The sequence below is a fragment of the Podarcis pityusensis genome (assembly GCF_964106645.2).
Source record: "Podarcis pityusensis genome assembly, chromosome: 1".
In the NCBI taxonomy this organism is placed as follows: domain Eukaryota; kingdom Metazoa; phylum Chordata; class Lepidosauria; order Squamata; family Lacertidae; genus Podarcis; species Podarcis pityusensis.
This window is the reverse complement of record NC_138028.1, coordinates 44,641,974-44,661,720: the sequence shown is the minus strand read 5'-3', so window position 1 is coordinate 44,661,720 and position 19,747 is coordinate 44,641,974. Positions and strand designations below refer to the sequence as shown.

Genomic DNA, 19,747 nt, shown 5'->3' with positions numbered 1-19,747 from the left:
TTGCCCTTGAAAGTTTAGGCCACAACACACCGCTTTTAATTTCATATCAATGCCTTATAACAGGGGTCAGGAAACTTTTTCAGTCCACTGTCCCTCAGACCTTGTGGGGGGGCCAGACCATATTTTGAAGAAGAAAAAATGAACGAATTCCTATGCCTCACAAATAACCCAGAGATGCTTTTTAAATAAAAGCACACATTCTACTCATGTAAAAACGCGCTGATTCCCGGACCGTCCACGGGCCGGATTTAGAAGACGATTGGGCCGGATCCGGCCTCTGGGCCTTAGTTTGCCTACCCATGCCTTATAATATCAAAAAATATTATTATTCATAATTATTATCAATAACAGTATGACTATTATTAATAGCTTAGGTCATAAAAAGTGTACATCTTTTTGTTTTGTTTTCCCCCAGGGCCATGACACACCTGTACAGAGATGCTTATTGGTCCCAGAAAGATCTTGATGAAAAAATAAATGAGGCTAAGAAACAAGTGACCAAGAGCAAGATGGAGATGTTTACCATGGAGCGCATGAAATATTATTATCAACAGCTGAGTCAACGGAAACAAGAAGGATACAATACAACATTTATAGATCTCTGGGGGCTTGTCATAGAGTATTTGATAAATGATGGGGTACAGTATCAAATCTTTCTTTTAGTTCTAAACAATTGCTAATACCTGCATTATAAAAAATGAAGGGCAACATTGCTATGAGAATTCTGGAGGAAACTGCAAATAGTACAGGGGTACCAGGGGTGGAATCCAATGTAACATCAATTAAGGCCAGTGTGGTGTAGTGGTTAAGAGCGGTGGACTCGTAAGCTGGTGAACCAGGTTCGATTCCCTTCTCCTCCACATGCAGCTGCTGGATGACCTTGGGCTAGTTGCACCTTGCTGAAGTTTCTCAGCCTTTGAGACTCTTTAGGGTAGTGATAAAGCGGGATATCAAATCCAAACTCTTCTAAATGTTCCTTCATTGCAAGGAGTTCTTCCACATTCCAAAATCTGTTCTAGGAGTTCCCCCAACCCTCTGGAGTAGATCTGGGAAGGGCACACATGGGGATTATTATTATTTTTGTGGGGGGGGGGGTTCCTGTTCTGCAAATGGAAATCCTTATAATGACAGGACATGGTAGTTGAAAATCGCCCCAGAAGACTCTAATGTGAAAATATTAAGGTTAAATTATTAGGGTGGCAGGCACTTAAAATATCTATAGTATGATCATTCCAGGGTGGAATGTCAGTAATGTAAATGCTAAAGGGGGGGGGGGTTCCAAATCTATGTCCCAAGAACCTTATTAATGTGACATGTTTGCATATACTCAGGATTGCTACTGGTGCCCCTGATCTCCATATATTTCCTGGAATATCTCAACAGAATTTACAATAAATGTGTTGAGGTCAGAGTGAGGGGTGTAGCACAGACATATATCCAGGTTTCATTTCTGAACAAATTTCAATAACCTAAGGCTTATTGTACCATCACTTCTATTGGGATAAAGTGCCTGATTTAGCCACTCATGGCCGGGGGTGGTGGTAATCAGGCAATATTAAGATGTTGGTCTGCATTAACAGAAGCACGGGGTCCAGCCGTCAAGAAGCAATCATCCCACTCTGTTCTGTACTGGTCAGAGCATCTGGAATACTGGGCAGCACATTTTAAGAAAGACTTTGAAAACTGCAGTCCATTTAGAGGAGGGCAACCAGTATGATGAGGAATCTGGAATCCAAATACTGTGAGGAACAGTTTGAAAAAGCTGGGTATACTTAGCCTGGAGAAGGTTATGTGGATATAGGATAATTAATCACAAATATCCTGTCCTGTCGAAGATGGGACAAGGTTTGTTCCTCTGTTGCTCCAGACAGCATGACTAGAACTAAATCTCAGTTGTCCATCTGCCAAGGATGCTGCTGTCACAAGATTCCTACCCAGAGCAGGAATTGGACTAGATGAGCTCAGGATTCCCATTCAACTTCTAATATTTTATGATTTAGGTTTATTTTAGGCATTGGTTTAAACACTAAGATGATTTGCTAGTTGTTACTGCATGTGTCTGTTCCATGGCTTTGTAAGTAACGTTTCCCTCCTCCCTTCACAATTAGAAAGATTGCCACAGGCTTTCGGACCAGAGGGAATCTTTGACAGATGGACAGAATCCATTGCCCATCTATGTGACCATCAATATTAAGGACAAATACAGCACTCAAGATTTCAAAGGTGAGGGGAAAGAGTAAGGAAATCAAATAACTTGTTCTGCATTTGAAGCTCTTTGGAATCCATGACATGTGAATGACAAAAATCACATATTTTGCATATCCTCATACGGATAAAATACTGGTTTTAGGCTGAAACTTGACCCATAATATTTACAAAGCCATAGCCTAGAAATTTAGCATTATATCTGGTACCCTAGACTATGATAGGGTCATGGTCGCCTCTTAGTCAATATTCCACTATCTTTTCAGAGCTAATCAAATATTTAAAATACTCAAACGTTGGCATCAAAATCGGAGGTCAGTTCTTCTAACTGCTTAGCATTTTATTTTTAACATTTAATCTGAATTCAAGTTTCCTATACATGTGCAAATATATACACTTGCATGTGGTATATCTGTGAGAAGAACATAGCTCCCTTTTATACTTGTAAAAAGGCTCATTTGGTCTGAGATGGAAATAGGTGGGTCAAACCTTCTGTTTGTTTTGTGTGATACTGTGGGCAGCTGATTGCAGTGAGTGTTTTCGACTGCTTTATGAGTTTATACGATTCTGTGCCATTTCATTACATTTATGCTGCAGCGAGTAGACATCTTGGGAAAATTAGCAGAAAATATTACCCGAGAACCAAACTATTACACAGTTAGGTCCACAAATCCAATGGCCCTTGCAATACAGCTGTATACTCAGAAGTCCCATTGCGTGGCGATTCCCGCCCCCTCCCAAGATGGAATAAATAAAGACACAGGACACCAGAATTTAGGTTAATGGGCGAAAAATGGCCACAACTTTATTGATTACAGGTAAGAGCGGTATTGGCTTTAGGCATTGGCCCTATCAGACTAACCGGTATAACCGGGAAGGGTTAAGCACCAACCGGGGGAGCCCCCAAGATGCACATCCCTTTGCGCTCCCCGAGGGGTTACCGCTCGGGAGCGCGCTTTAGGCCCTAGCCTCCATAGGTTTCGGACGAGGCGACGCCCCCCGGAGTCCTTTAACGAACTACCCTTCAACATTTGGGGGAGGTGATGGCGTTCCTCCCCCCATCTCATTTGCATAATAATACCCCTGCCAATGCCTAACCGCCCAAACCAAAGGTGTTGTGACGTTTTGCTACGAGGTAGGCGAAAAAACCAAGTGGCTTCCAAAATATAGCCAATTAGCCAAATGGAAAAACTCCTACCAGGCCCCTTGCGGCGACCAGCCGAAGCCCATAGCAAAGTCCAGATGAGAACCTAAAGGGCGGGAGGGTGGGAAACAACAGCTGCTGAAAGAAAAGAAAGGGGCGAGCGTGGGCTGCCCCGACCTTAAATGCCCCTTACAAGTACCGCCCCCGCTGCCAGCTGATTGGCTGGCGCGGTGAATGATGAATCTTAATGACCCCGGGATTCCCCAAGTCCCGCGGGGCTGCAGCCAGCCCTGCGAGGGTGTGAATGGAGCGTGAGCCCGCAACCCCCCCCTTCGTATGTCGGGAGTGGCTTTGCGTACAATGGGGCTTACATGCAAATAGGTATATATAGGAGAGCACCTTTATGATGTAATTCTGTGTAAGTTCCTTCAGGTTCAATGCATTAAGTATGTATAGCAGATGTAGGGAGCTTTTGGCTCTCCATATTTTGCTCACCTCCAATTTCAAGTATGGCCAAAGGCCAGGGATGATGGGAGTTGTAGTTCAGTGACGACTGGAGCACACATCACGTTTCCCACACCTGATGTCTAGGGCTGCAGCCTTAGACTTAGAATTAGGGGAGTAAAAAAATTCCATTCTTAAACTAGCCAGAGTACTAGCCAGTGTTTGCTTAACCACTTATTCTCACATAAGGTAAAAGGTAAAGGACACCTGAATGGTTAAGTCCACTCAAAGGCGACTATGGGGTTGTGACCCTCATCTCGCTTTCAGGTCAAGGGAATCGGCGTTTGTCCACAGACAGTTTTCCAGGTCATGTGGCCAGCCTGACTAAACCGCTACTGGCGCACGGAGGACCGTGATGAGTGCCAGTTCACAGAAACACCATTTACCTTCCCGCCGCAGTGGTACCTATTTATCTACTTGCACTGGCATGCTTTCGAACTGCTAGGTTGGCAGGAGCTGGGACAGAGTAACGGGAGCTCACCCCGACGCAGGGATTCGAACCGCCGACCTTCTGGTCAGCAAGCCCAAGACGCTCAGTGGTTTAGACCACAGCGCCACCCGCATCCCACGTATTCTCACATAGACTAGCCTCTATGTGTGAAGCTATTTGACTGGAATTTTTGGTTTAAAAGAAGTTCTCTGATAAATCATACCTGGTTAATAAGAATCAGAAAGAAACCAAGGGGGTAGGTTGTTGTTTTTTACCTAGTGTGGGTGCAGCACCTATGTGATGCCCTCTGGGCTCAACAGAGATCTGTTTCTCTCCTCCTGCTGCACATACAGACAGATTATGCACTTGGGACAACACAGAGAATGGGAAGCTGGTCTTACATGACCTGCAGAGGCCCATTTAGAGCTTATCCACACTTTCCTTTTGCACCACTCTTTCCAGGCACAAGTCCATACTTGAAAGCTCCATGTCCGAGCTCAGTCGGAGGAAGCATCAATTCTAGTTGTCTGCAGATTGCCGTTTGCTCCACTTGAGCTTTAAAGAGCAGGTTTTTACAAGGCAAAAAAAGGGGGGTTGCTTGAACACAGCATTCTAAGGTACAGACCATGCCTTGGAAAAGCGGTGGAAAGTTAAGTGTGTGTAAGCCCTTAGTTTCATTATGTTTGAAAGTCACCTTCTCTGCTCTTACAGTATTTTATTTCCTCTGATTGTAGAATGGATGGAGTTCACTCCCTATGAGGTTGGGTTCCTGAAATACGGAGCATTTGTGCCTTCAGAAAACTTTGGAAGTGAATTCTTCATGGGCCGCATGATCAAGAAACTTCCAGAAAGCCGAATATGCTATCTCCATGGTAATGTATTTAACTGCCTTATGGGAACGTCAAAGTATTGTGATAACCTCATTAGCAGGAGTAGTTACTGTTGTGGCATCTCTGTTCCCCTTCTGTAGCCAAGGAAAAAGGTTTGAATAATAATAATAATAATAAATTTTATTTATATCCCGCCCTCCCCAGCCGAAGCCGGGCTCAGGGCGGCTAACAACAATAAAACAGTACAAAAATACAGCACAACACAACACTCTAAAATCATTCATTATAAAATTAATTCAAATCAAGCCACTGGCAACCATTGGGCCAGCGCTCCGCGAAGATTACCGAGGAAGGGAGTCAGACTGTGCCCTGGCCAAAGGCCTGGTGGAACAGCTCTGTCTTGCAGGCCCTGCGGAAAGATGTCAAGTCCCGCAGGGCCCTGGTCTCTTGTTACAGAGTGTTCCACCAGATCGGAGCCACAGCCGAAAAAGCCCTGGCTCTAGTTGAGGCCAGCCTAACCTCTCTGTGGCCTGGGACCTTCAAGATGTTTTATTTGAAGACCGTAAGTTTCTCTGTGGAACATACCAGGAGAGGCGGTCCCGTAGGTACGAGGGTCCTAGGCCGTATAGGGCTTTAAAGGTTAAAACCAGCACCTTAAACCTGATCCTGTACTCCACCGGGAGCCAGCGCAGCTGGTATAGCACCGGGTGAATGTGATCTCGCAGCGAAGACCCCGTAAGGAGTCTCGCTGCAGCATTCTGCACCCGCTGGAGTTTCTGGGTCAGTCTCAAGGGCAGCCCCACGTAGAGTGAGTTACAATAATCCAGTCTGGAGGTGACCGTCGCGTGGATCACAGTGGCTAGGTCAGGGCGAGAGAGGTAAGGAGCCAACTGCTTAGCTTGGCAGAGATGGAAAAATGCCGCCTTTATTATAGCTGCAATCTGCACCTCCATGGAAAGGGAGGTGTCGAAGATTACACCCAAACTCTTAACGGACGGTGCTGGCACTAATTGCGCCCCCGCAAGAGATGGGAGTTGCCCACCCAATCCCATACCGTCCCGTCCCAGCCACAGGACCTCTGTCTTTGAAGGATTTAGCTTCAACCGGCTCCCACGTAACCATCCAGCCACAGCTTCCAAACATCTGGTCAGTGTGTCTGGGGCCGAGTCAGGATGGCCATCCATCAACAGATAGAATTGGGTGTCATCAGCATACTGACAGCCCCAAACTCCGGACAAGATGGGCGAGGGGGCGCATAAAGATGTTGAAAAGCATCGGGGAGAATATCGCACCCTGAGGTACTCCACACACCAAGGAGTGGCGCGATGACAATTCCCCTCCAAGCACCACCCTCTGTCCCCGACCAGAGAGAAACGAGCGCAGCCATTGAAGGACTGTGCCCTGGATCCCCACATCGGCAAGGCGGTGGTCCAGGAGTTCATGATCGACCATGTCGAAAGCTGCTGACAGATCTAGAAGAATCAGCAGCCCCGACCCGCCTTGATCCAGCTGTCTACGAAGATCATCTGTTAGGGCAACGAGAGCCGTCTCGGTCCCATGACCAGCGTGGAAGCCAGACTGGAATGGATCCAGAGCCGATGTTTCTGTTGGGATACTGCCAGGGAGACAAAGTCCATCATGACTCCACGTCGTCTCCGTTGCAACCCATCGATCTCCCATAGATACAGTATCAGCAATTAGCGACACGAGCTCCAGAAATAGCTTGCCACATTCCAGAGCTGATGCACGCTCTATCAGCAGATAATGCACAGCGAAAGCTGCACGCAGGAGAACATTATTTACAAGTTTATTCAGCGTTGGTCAGAACAAAGAAAAAATGACTGCCTGCTTCGGTGTCTCAGGCACAGAGAGAGAAACAAAAGCAAAGACACAACAGAAACATCCTGTGAACAGGAAATACGCAAGCTGTGACACAAACATCCTGCTCCCTTTTAAGGTGGAACGGAAATATCCTAACATCCTCCCCCTTTCCGTGTAACCTGTAGTACCTGTGGTTCAACCCAATTGCAACCTCTGTACATAAACCTTAAGTTGTTCTCTGTTAACAACCTTAGACAACAGATCAGCAGGAATTTCATTTCCTGGCATGTAGGACACCTGAATGAGACCTTTCTGAATACACTCTCTTGCACGATGTAGCTTAATCTGCAAGTACTTGGTTCTTTGCTTGCAACTCTCTGAGTTCAGCAAAGCCAAACAGGATCTATTGATACACTTGTATAGGACATTTCACAGAAACTCTGATGTCCTTAAACAGTTGCATCAACCATTCACAATCCATGAGTGAAAATGACAGAGCATTGAGTTCTGCTTCACAGGAACTTAGGCTTACTGTCGTCTGCTTCTTGCACAGCCAGTCAAACAGACAGTGGTTGTACATGTAGCATACTCCAGAAGTGCTTGTACCATCCGTGGTGTCACTTCCAAAACTAGCATCTGCAAAGATTTCCAGACCTCCAGCCTTCTGACTGGTGAACCTCAGCCTGTAGTGCAAAGTCCCTTTCAAATAGCAGGCTATGCGCTTCAGAGCTTTCCAATCCTGAACAGTAGGATTGTTAGCATGTCTGCTAAGCAGGTTAGTGCTTACAGCTATGTCAGGTCTTGAGCATCTAGCAATGAAATTCAACTTGCCTAGAATGCATCTGTACAGCATAGTGTCAGAAAACGTTTCAGCAGTACTATCTACCTGGTAACCTGTCACCATCGGTGTGTCTGCTGGGTTTGCATCAATCAAATTCAACCTGGTTAATACATCAGCAATTTTCTGTGTTTGGTGTACCAGAAAATTACCTGCTTGGTCCCTCTCCACCTGCAGAGAAAAATAGTTGGATACCTCACCAAGATCCTTCATGTCAAAGTGCTCCTTCAGCTGAGCTAGGGTGCTTTGGTACAAAGCCTGATTCTTCCAAAACATCAGAAGATCAACAAAACATAAACAATACAGTTTGTTTTGCCCTTCCTCCTTGACAAACACACATGGATCAGCTTTGCCCTGGTGAAAACCTAGAGAAAGCAATGTCTCAGTGAGTTTTGTGTTCCAACACCTGGCACTCTGCTTGAGACCATATAAGGATTTCCGAAGTTTACAGACCATTCCCTTCTGTATCTGCATCCCGTCAGGTGGAAGCATATACAGCTCCTCCCCCAAAACCCCGTACAAAAAAGCTGTATTAATGTCATGATGGGAAACATGCAGTTTCTCCTCTGCAGCAATCTTGAGCATCAGCCGAATGCTCTCATACTTGACGGTGGGTGAGTAGGTCTCGTGGTAATCCTGTCCTGGTACCTGTGAAAAAACTCTGGCAACCAATCTGGCTTTGTGTCTGACAACCTTGCCATTCTGGTCTGTCTTGGCCTTGAAGACCCATTTGCTGCCAACCAGTCTCATTCCTGGGACTACTGGGACTAGCTCCCAAGTTTGGTTCCTATTCAAGGAATCAACTTCAGCCTTCATGGCATTAAGCCAAGGTTCAGCATCTTCAGAGGTTAACTCCTGAACCTCTTTGAAGCTTGAAGGTTCCCACACCTTCTCTGAGCTACTAAGAACAGCAGTTGCCGTCTTAGCAAACTCATCAGCAAATCTCTTTGGAGGTCTGCCTTTGGTCGCCCTTTCAGATCTGCGTACTAGACGCAAGTCTTCTGGACTCAACTCCTCCTTCTTAGGAGAAAAGTGACCAATGGTGAACAGTGGTTCTTCCAGTTCATTGTCAGACGCAGCAGATGGTCTGTCTGAGGCCTTTGCTCTCTTGTAGTCTGCTGTGTCATCACTGTCGCTGACATCAGCAGCAGCGCCGCCCACTGAGCTGGAATCCGAACTCTGATCATCATCATCATCATCCTCAACTTCCTCAGCATCATCTGCTTTTTTCACATCACCTTCATCTTCCTCTGGGTAACTCTGGAAAATTCCCACATTTTCCCCCCACTTAGGATTGTACTCAACACTCTTTGTGAACTTAATGGACTTAGAGTCAGTCATCCATACCCTGTATGCTCCTTTTTCGTACCCCATGAACAAACCATGTGCCCCACGCTTCCCAAGCTTGTTGCTTTGTGGGGTGTGTACCCACATGTCAGAACCAAAGATTCTCATGTGCTTGACGTAAGGTTTCTTACCAAACATCTTCTCAAAGGGAGTACAACCAATAGGTGATGACAATCTGCGATTAAAAGTGTAAACAAAAGTGGACAGAGCTTCCCCCCAAAACTTCTCAGGGAGATTGGCATCATGCAACAATGTTTTCAGTCCTTGCAGCAATGTTTGCTTTGCTTGCTCACAAATCTCCCATGGAGATCCAGGACTTGAGAGGCTATGCTGGATTCCCTTCTCAGTCAGGAAAGCTTCAAACTTCTGAGAAGTGAACTCAGCCTCTCGATTAGTAAACAAACAGCCAATGCGTTTACTGTGAACATTCTCCAACCAAGCACAGAATACCTTGAACCTAGGAAACGCTTGCGATTTCTGCTCAAGCATAAACACATGAATGTACCTGGAAAAAGAATTAATTAGAACCATGAAGTACCTTGCTCCACCCAAAGAGGGCGCAAGTGGACCAACCAGGTCTGCGTGGACTAGCTGGTAGGGTTTGGAAGCCTGCCTGCTAGACTCCTTGCCTTTTGGAGCAACCTTCACCTTGTTCTCTGCACAAGATACACATTTCATGTGAAACTTACAGGGTTTGATGTTCAAACCCTGAACCAACTTAGGCATCTTGGCCAGCGCCTGCCAAGACATGTGACAAAATCTTCAATGTGCTTCATGAATGCGTCCTGCATGAAGAACTTTGTTAGTTTGTGCAACACAACAAGAATCAACATTAGACACAGCAACAGCACCATTGTCATCATAAGTTATACAGAACAAACCATCTATAAACTTTGCATGCAAAATGTCCTCTTTGCCTTTCCTGATGACACAGACGCTCCTCTTGAAGGAAATCTCAAAGCCACGCCCAGTCGGCTGTGGGACACTGAGCAAATTGTCTGCAGCACCTGGAACATAAAGTACATCTTTGATGGTAGTGTGCAGACTTGCCAGTTTCACAATCCCTTCTCCTGCAATTCGCAACGTCTTTCCATCAGCCAGGTGGATCTCACCATCTTGAGGTTTGAAGGAGATAAACAGATGCTTATCTTTTGCCAGATGGCGGGTGCATCCAGAATCTACAATAAATCTGGCCTTGACCTTTGGAGCAGATTTGCAGCAAGCCAAACCTTGTTTTCCACAGGCGTGGGCTTTTGCTGCTTGCCCCCCTGCTCTTGGCCATCAGACTTGCCTTTAGCCTTTGGTGAAGCTGTGCCAGCAAACAAAGCCTTGCTTTTCCCTGGCTTGGGCTTTCCACACACACCCCCTCTGCCTCGGGCCATCTGCAGGCATCTGTCTCTGTTTACTTCTGGCCTTCCGGTATCTGTGAGGATGACCTTGGCTCCCATGAGAAACAGAGCTCTCAGCTGCCGACTCCTTGGCTCCCCCTGGAGGCTGGAATGCTGCCTGGGATGACATCACAGTCAGCTCCCCCTGCAGCTTGCAACCAGTGCCCTCAGCATCCCTGCATTCACTCTGCATTCTGGGAAACAGCCAGGACCTCCGACGGAGTCAAACTCTGGGCTGGGATAATTGGCAGATGAGCTACTTTCAAAGCATTCCACATCTGACATGCTGTCGCATTTCCAGCTAGCATAGCAATTTCCTCCAGAGAGACAGACAAGACTATTGCGTCTATGGCCTTTGAATCTTGGGCCCTCCATCTATCTGTCAGAGGAACTGGAGGGGCTTCACACACAGTATGCCACACTCCAAACTGTCGTAGTAAACTCTCACACCACACAGCTCAGGTCTCATAATTGTGCTGATTTAACTTTGGGCACTGAGCAGCTTCAGAAGCTTGTAAAAACTCCATTCCAGGGTTTTTCTTGAGCCGTGAGCCTTATTCACTTCAGAGACTTCTTATCTCGGCAGCTCATAAATCTTGAGTTCTGTTTGGCTCGACTCCCAGGCCAATTAGCCGGCTGGAGTTCAAAGAGACTCTGCCGTGGCAACGAAAAGCCTCACTTTCGCTTTCCCCCCACATATCTCTCTCGCAGTCTTACTCTCCTGTAAGTGACGTGAATCTGGGCCCGAAGCCTGTTGTTGGGATACTGCCAGGGAGACAAAGTCCATCATGACTCTACGTCGTCTCCGTTGCGACCCATCGATCTCCCGTAGATACAGTATCAGCAATTAGCGACACGAGCTCCAGAAATAGCTTGCCACATTCCAGAGCTGATGCACGCTCTATCAGCAGATAATGCACAGCGAAAGCTGCACGCAGGAGAACATTATTTACAAGTTTATTCAGCGTTGGTCAGAACAAAGAAAAAATGACTGCCTGCTTCGGTGTCTCAGGCACAGAGAGAGAAACAAAAGCAAAGACACAACAGAAACATCCTGTGAACAGGAAATACGCAAGCTGTGACACAAACATCCTGCTCCCTTTTATGGTGGAACGGAAATATCCTAACAGTTTCATCCAGAAACCCACCAAGCTGTTCAGCAACCGCTCTCTCAATCACCTTACCCAGGAACGGAAGATTCGAAATCGGGCGGTAATTGGATAGATCTAAAGGATCTAATGATGTTTTCTTTAAGAGCGGGCGCATCACTACCTCCTTCAGTTCCCCTGGGAATGTCCCTGTGCCAAGAGACAAATTGATGATATCCCCCAGGAGGGCCCGCACCTCATCTGGACACGCTCTAATCAGCCAAGAATCTGGTCCATCTTAAAAGAGCATATCAAGCTTTAGGGCTACATCTTCCTGGGGCATGTTTAAATGAGTGCTTTTGTCATGCTGCATCCTGAGATAATAATATCATCATGCAACTTGGATCTGCTTGCCCAGCAAAACATCCAGCAATGGGGCTCACCCCCATTTCCTTTTATGCCACACTGTATAGGAACAGGTCCATGTCTGAGCATTTTCCTTTTTCCTTTTGTCCTGCCACTTTCCCCAGGAAAACCTGCTGTTTACTGCCAAATTGGAACAAATGACAATCCAAGGAAAACACAACTGCTCTTTCTGCTTTACTTTTTGCTTTCTTCTTTACTTTCTGCTTTCTTTACTTTCTGGCAGAAAGAGAAGGACCAACCACAATGCACCCTCCTTTCTCCTTTGACAGAGATAACTCATGGTCATTCTTTATAAACTCTGGAGCTTCTTTCCTGCCTTGAAGAGCATTCAGAGTCAACCCGCTGTCTACTGTTTCCTAGCACCCCCATGCCCAACAGTGAGCTCATCTTAATTTCTGCACAGCTTCATATAAAGAGCAGTCTCAAATTATGCTGCTCTTTGTATATCTTATCAGACTCAGCATTCGAGATTGCAAACCAAAAGCAAGTGCAGACTGATATTTCTGTTAGAATTCCTGCTCCATGACTGCAGTCATGGGATTGTTGTCTATCACATGACGGTATATGTTTTGACTCCACAGAGTGGGAAGTGACGGAGACAGGATGTTTGTGTTACTGTGTTCCGTGAAGTGGGACTATTGTCCCTTGTTCCTTTTATCTTTGCTGTCTGATGCTAGAGAGAGAGGGAGCCATGTTGCAGTGCTCCATGTGTGTTTATATGTAAATAAAGTAGATTAGCCAAAATGCTGAGTTGCTGAGGTCTGTCACGCAAGCTGTGAAGACTCTGTGGATCCCTAAGTGTGCCGATGTCTGTTGGCATCGGTTGCTGTGATGTTTGGGCTGAAGAAAGCTTTTGAAGCGCCCGCACGATCGTCCAGGAGGGAGAGAACATGCCAGTTGGGCATGTGTCTCTCCCAGGGTCCTACTTGACTGTAGGACGAGCTCCTGACAATTTCATCCATTGAGAGTGTAGCAGTAAAAGTTGTGACTGTGCTGTATCCCCCAGCTTGATTCATTTGCTCAGTTTATAGATGTTAATCTGCCTGATGTATATCTTCCCGGGCATTAAAAACAGAAGTTTAGACTATGTTTTGAGTTAAATATGCTCATATTCATGCATTCATGGTTGACTGAGAAGAACCAAGCAAGCTGAAAATAAGAGTCATTCTCAACTGGTTTGCCTTGAGGTCTTACTTAAATTTATTCGTGTGAACTCACTTTTCTTGTTCCCCGTCTCTCTCTCTCTCCCCCCTCGTAGGTATGTGGAGTAGCATATTTTCTTTAAACTTGTTGTATATCTGGAACAGAGTTAATGATTCAGAGGAATTCTGGCACAGATGGACTCAAGACAAGTTAATAGATATTGGTGAGCTTTTCCTCTTCATGCATCTGATTCCTCCATTTCTCTGCTGTTAAATTGGTTGACCCAATATGCTACTTTAAGAGATGGAGGTTGGGAGTTATTTTTCCTTTAAAAACAGCAACCATTGGGTGTCGATTTGGATGCACAATTTTCATTCTCTGTGGGTCTTCTGAATAATTTACTGTAAGCACAGTCGGGGTGTGTGTGTGTGTGTGTGTGTGTGTGTGTGTGTGTGTGCATCGCAGCAAGCCTTCTTTAAATGGGTGGAATAGCGACATGCCAAAACATAAGGCATACTGACGGTGCCTGTCTCTGATGAGCCATGATGTATTTGATATAGCAAGACTGGAAAACAAGGAAGCCACTAGCCTCATAGCTGTATGCAATAGCAGCTGGGTACAGTGGGGTGCTGCTACCTCAACTGATCTCTGGCCAGTCATGTTGTTGCTGCTTACTGGGAGGTAGAGGGGTGCAGAGAGTTTGGCATGGTGCTGTGCTGCTGTTAGCGTGTTTGCACTGTGCCAACATTGCAACTGCCTCCCCTTCTACCTCCAAGTAAGTAGGAGGTCAGGCGAGTAACATCCTACCATGCCACCTGTTAAAGGTTGTGTGCCCATACCTTTGGATAAAATGCCTTTCGCTTTTGATTTGTCTCAGAGGTACATAGCATGGTCCACCTCAGAAGACAACTTGACAATATATAGTCTTAAAGGGAGGTTACACGCCAGGTGAATTGCTGGCATGGTATCTGAACTGCCTAACCATTTGACACTTCAGCCGAAAATGTGAAGCCAAAACAATATCAAAGCAATCTGGTTCAATGCTGTCAGTAGTGATGAAGGTCGGAGACTGTTATGCACCTATATGGACACATGTATGAAGTTACAGTGCTCTGTTAGGAAGCAAATCTCATTAAACTCAATGGGATTTACTTCCAAGTTAATACGCTTAGAATTGGGCCATACGTTGTCTTTTACAGTGTTCTTGCAGCGGGTTTGCTACTATATAGCTGTCCGGTAACTGAGTTGTCTAAGATTCGGCTTAGCAGCAAATCAGAGCATAGTTAGTGACTGCTTATTTTGTCACCTTTTGTATCTTGTTGCAGAGGAAGAGCCTTATTTACCTACAAGGCCATATGAAATAAGGAGCCGTATGTACGTCCCAGCCGGAGAACTTGCCAATAAGCTCCGAGGGGCCTTGACTGATCGCTTTTCTGTTGCCCAATACCACAATTTTCTGAAGGGTTTTCAGATGCATAACTACTACTTGGAGAATGAAAATTTCAATAGATGGAAAGGTAAACAGGTTTACATAGTTGTCTATTGAAGCCACTGTTCAGTATCAGAACACTTGCTTTCCATAATCAAGCACCTCTGCCTGAGCACATGGAGATACACTTCCAGACACAGTTGATACTGACAGTATGAAACTAGATAGCTCTACTGGGTGCCTTCCATATGTTTTGGACTACAATTTCCATTTTTCCTGACCATCATCCATGCTGGCTGGGGTTGATGGGAGTTGTAGTCCAGACTTCTCTAGACTCCAGATGTTTTAGATTAAACTGACCAATGACTTAGTGTTTTGTTTTATTAGTTATATTCACAGTGTTCTATTTTACAGTTTTATTATGATGCCTATAAATGGAATTATTATTAATAATAACACTCAGAAGGTGGCAATGTACAAAATCCAACCTTTCTGGAATTTGATATTCCAAGAAATTAATAAAATAACACTAAAAAAATGGAAGTCAAACCAGAATTAGCTTTATTCAATATATCTCAAGACACCCATCTGGATTTACATAATAAAGAATTAATAAGCCAGTTATTACAAGCAGCGAGATGCAACATAACCAGACACTGGAATTTCTTTTCTGGCACAACGATAGACAATTGGTATGAAACAGTTTGAGAAACAGCTCTTCGTGAGGGATTAACAAACAAGCTACAGTTGACACCTGGACAGATCAAGCTTTACCCACAAATATTTTGAGAGGTCAAAAGAGGGTAGGTGAAATTCTATGGTTCTGATAGGTTCCAAAGCCCATAGGACAGGAAACCTGATTGGACTACAATTCTCCACCATTATGGAAAGCAGACCACACACTCTGCTCTAAGTGATATTTGAATTCTCCTTAATCCAGTGCAATTTACTCCTAAGTAAGTGGCATATGACTGCAGCCATAATGTCATAGGTAAAAATGCCGTATGTATTTTAATTTAATTGGGTTCCAAATTAGGCAGAAATATTCTTTTCTGATGGCAAAAAATATATTTCCTTTCCAGCTACGGTGTTAGACGGATGCCCAAATCAACTAACGGAACATGCAGACTCTATAGGACTGGTGGACGCTGGATTTTTCATCAATACAAGTTGCCCACCACTTTTAAGGCCAGAGAGGAAAGTTGATGTCATTGTACATCTGAGTTACAGTGCAGGCTCACAAACACTGGTAATAGGTTTTGTGTTGTTTGTTTGTTTAAGCGCTATATTTCAGGTTTATGTGGACATATTGTGACATATTGCCCAAGGTCACCTCTCTAATTAACTGTCTGTAGCCAGAAGGCCACAGATTCCTCACCTCACTATAAATCAGGGGTTCCTCCCAATGTTGTTGGAATACAGTGCCCATCGCCCCTAACCACTGGCCATGTTGGTTGGAGCAGATGGAAGTTGGAGTCCAACATCTGGTGGGTACCAGCCTGGCAACTCCTGCTCTAAAATATCTGAATCTCACCTTGAGCACATTCTGGTGAGAACTTATAAAAGACAATAATATATTTATTTACCTATTTAACAAACAAATAATACATACCACTTGAATGTAATAAAACTGCTACGAGGTTTATAATAGCATAAAAGATATGGCTGATCACACATCTACCAACCTGCAGCAGGTTTTTTTCCTTTGAGTTGCAGCAAGTATAAACATTACCACAGGGTGTTGTTTTTTTAAAAAAACACCCTAAATGCAAATTTTATTCTCCAGTAGGTAGTTAGATAGAAAACAATGACTAATGCAATGAAAGAAAATACATTCTGTTGATGGAAGTAAAATCTTATCAAGGCAATTCCTGGGAATTCATCTCACATAAATTTTAGTCTGCTCCTCCTCTTTAAGTCATTAATTCCCAAGCTTAGATAATATTCATTTATAGGATCCATGTGCCAAGGCCCTGTGACCTAGCTGGGGGAAACGAATAACCACACTGGACAACAGCACATTGGGTTTTGGGTTTGAATAACGCCAAAGCTTCATTGGTTTCAGCAGTGAATGGTTTGGCATAGGCCTTGAGTAAAGCCATTGCTATTCCACTCCAGCACATCTGCTGGAAGTGCATTTAAGCGTAAACGACATCTTGGAAGGGGTGCCTATGATCTACATCAAATAGGGGTACCCCCTACCTGGGGTTTCTGTTGGAGGAGTGGTATGGCCCTAGTTCCCACCTAGGCATTGGACAGAAACCATTCCTCCTGGATCCTTTTGGATACTCTTTACCAAGGAGGGGCAGGCAGGGGCTACAACCTCACTTCCATGCAACTTACTCAATGCCTAACCATCACCCAAGCTGAAATCAGCTCACTGCCAAACCCCTCACGCCTGCAACCAATCCCTGATAGCTTCTACGATGTCATTTAGCCAGATTTTGTTGCCTGCTTTTTTCTTTTAATGAACCTGAACACCTTAGTATCATCAGCAAACCTGGCCACCTCACTGCTCACTCCTAACTCTAGATGGTTTATGAACAAGTTAAAAAGCAGGGACTCTGCTTTCTACTTCCCCCATTCAAGGAATTGTTCATTAATTCCTACCTTGTGCTTCCTGGGTATCTCAGTTTTCCACATAGATTTTTTTTAGTGGCATATGATTGCTTTTTAACATACATTTCTTGTCCTCTCTTGTTTTAACTTTCATGTGAATGAAGCCCCTAGAGCAAGCTTGCAAGTACTATATCCAGCAAGGTATCCCATTTCCACATGTTGTCCTTACGGAAGAAGACAAGAAACATCTAAAGGAATGCTACTACTTTGATCAATCACATGTCCTTGGTTGTCCAATCCTGGTTTTCTTCCCATTAGTGAATGATACCTTCCGTTATTACAAAGCACCTGGTAAGTTACTGACAATAGCTAATAAACTCCACCCTAAGTGACAGTTATCTGCCTAAGAGACCCTATCTGCCTGCGGACTGCCTCGCCAGAGTGGTGCATGCTCTGGTTATCTCCCGCTTGGACTACTGCAATGCGCTCTACATGGGGCTACCTTTGAAGGTGACCCGGAAACTACAACTAATCCAGAACGCGGCAGCCAGACTGGTGACTGGGAGAGGCCGCAGAGACCATATAACACTGGTCTTAAAAGACCTACATTGGCTCCCAGTACGTTTCCGAGCACAATTCAAAGTGTTGGTGCTGACCTTTAAAGCCCTAAATGGCCTCGGTCCAGTATATCTGAAGGAGCATCTCCACTCCCATCGTTCTACCCGGACATTGAGGTCCAGCACCAAGGGCCTTCTGGCGGTTCCCTCACTGCGAGAAGCAAAGCTACAGGGAACCAGGCAGAGGGCCTTCTCGGTAGTGGCGCCCTCCCTGTGGAATGCCCTCCCACCAGATGTCAAAGAGAACAACTATCAGACTTTTAGAAGACATCTGAAGGCAGCCCTGTTTAGGGAAGCTTTTAATGTTTGATGTATTACAGTATTTTAATTTTTTGGGGGGGGGGGAAACCGCCCAGAGTGGCTGGGGAAGCCCAGCCAGATGGGTGGGGTATAAATAATATATTATTATTATTATTATTATTATTATTATTATTATTATTATTTCCAGTGCTGTCAGGCAATACAATTCCTAGAGGTGGGGAGATTTTTGCTGGACTTTCCCACTACCGAGAAATCAATTAATTCCTCTGAACTGAATTGTTACAATCTGTTGTAAGCCATTGTGCAAATCACTTGACTGAAAGGCAGCGTATGAATCTTAAAAATAAAATATATAAAATACCAAATCTCTGTGGTAACAACCCTGAAGCTTTAACCTCTGAGTCTTGACTGACTACAACAAGCTCTAAGGCACTGGAATGGATCCAGGGTCCAGACTTAGTCATGCTTAAGAGTAGACCCACTGAAATCAATGATACTTAAGTTAGTCACTAATGTAAGTCCCACTGATTGAAATAAAAGCCCTCTAAGCATGACTAAGTCTTTTGCTTCTTTTGTTCATGCTTTAGCATGGTCAGAATAAGATTGTGCCAACAAATACTAATCCAGCCTTGAGTGTATGTTCTTATAATTACAATGATATTGTGCGTTATTTAATATACTTTATTAACTTCATTATATTATATACACTCAACTACTTTGAGACCCTCTTAAGTATAAAGAGATATCCAAGCCTGATAAATCAAATCAAAATAGGGCATTAAAATTGTGGTAGATTTATTTTTTATATAAAAAAACACAAAACCAAAATTGTAAATGAACCATTCTAAGAACGTTCTCATTGGGTTAATACACATGTATGCTTCTGAAATAAGCCAAATATCTAACCATTAATAACTCGTCGTTTCTTTATCCCAGGCGAGAAACGCGATGGTGAAGCAGAGATGGCTGCAGGAGATGTTGATGTTTCCACCTGGAAGACACCATACAATACTTACTGCCTCAGATACAGCGATGAAGATTTCGACAAGCTAGTAAACCTGAGTGAATACAACATCTTGAATAACGAGCACCTGATTCTGCAGGCTTTGCGTTCTGCTGTAGAACGGAAAAGGCGGCATTGATGGAGACAGTATAGATTGACTGGGGAGCTTGTGGGGAAGGCAGAAGATCAAGTAATGGTTGGCTACAATTACTGATTAATCTGAAGGCTTCAGTGGAATTTATTTCATCTCTCTTATGATGACTGTTTCATATTTCAGCAGGGGCACAGCAAGCTACAAAGGCCCACTTCTGGATATATTTAATAAAAAATTGGGAAAAAGCAGTGTATTTTAAGAATGCATGTTCTGTCTACTAAACGCACACACAATTCTATGGCAGAATGATCAGCACAGGTCAATCTGTTGCACACATACAAACCTACATCTGTAAAGCAAAGGGAAAGGGTTGTTTTAATACCAACATATTTTTTTCCAAAACCCGTGGTTTGGCCAGAGATATAAATGCTCCTGAGAGATAGACACTGAAATATAGAATGGGGGAGAGGGTAATGTTATGGATATAGTTACACATTAAAAATGAGGGCAAAAGAATACACAGATTTGCATAAAATTAGTATGTGCCAATGTGCATATCTAGGTGTAAATTTAGAAATAATTACTATAATGTATACAGAAATGTATACAGATTTCCTCAT

The 19,747-nt window shown here is 44.4% G+C and overlaps 1 protein-coding gene across 1 annotated transcript in view; it reads left to right on the top strand.

Annotated features, from left to right (window-relative positions):
* LOC308472095 (cytosolic phospholipase A2 epsilon-like) overlaps positions 1-19,375 on the top strand; it is a 47,257-nt gene extending 27,882 nt beyond the window's left edge. The window contains exons 14-21 of the mRNA XM_080996584.1: positions 416-638; positions 2,109-2,223; positions 5,018-5,155; positions 13,280-13,387; positions 14,490-14,681; positions 15,676-15,842; positions 17,317-17,503; positions 18,967-19,375. Of these exons, the coding sequence (XP_080852710.1) occupies positions 416-638; positions 2,109-2,223; positions 5,018-5,155; positions 13,280-13,387; positions 14,490-14,681; positions 15,676-15,842; positions 17,317-17,503; positions 18,967-19,172 (1,336 nt within the window). The 3' untranslated portion in view covers positions 19,173-19,375. The remainder of the gene's footprint in view (positions 1-415; positions 639-2,108; positions 2,224-5,017; positions 5,156-13,279; positions 13,388-14,489; positions 14,682-15,675; positions 15,843-17,316; positions 17,504-18,966) is intronic.
* Positions 19,376-19,747: the final 372 nt, after the last annotated feature.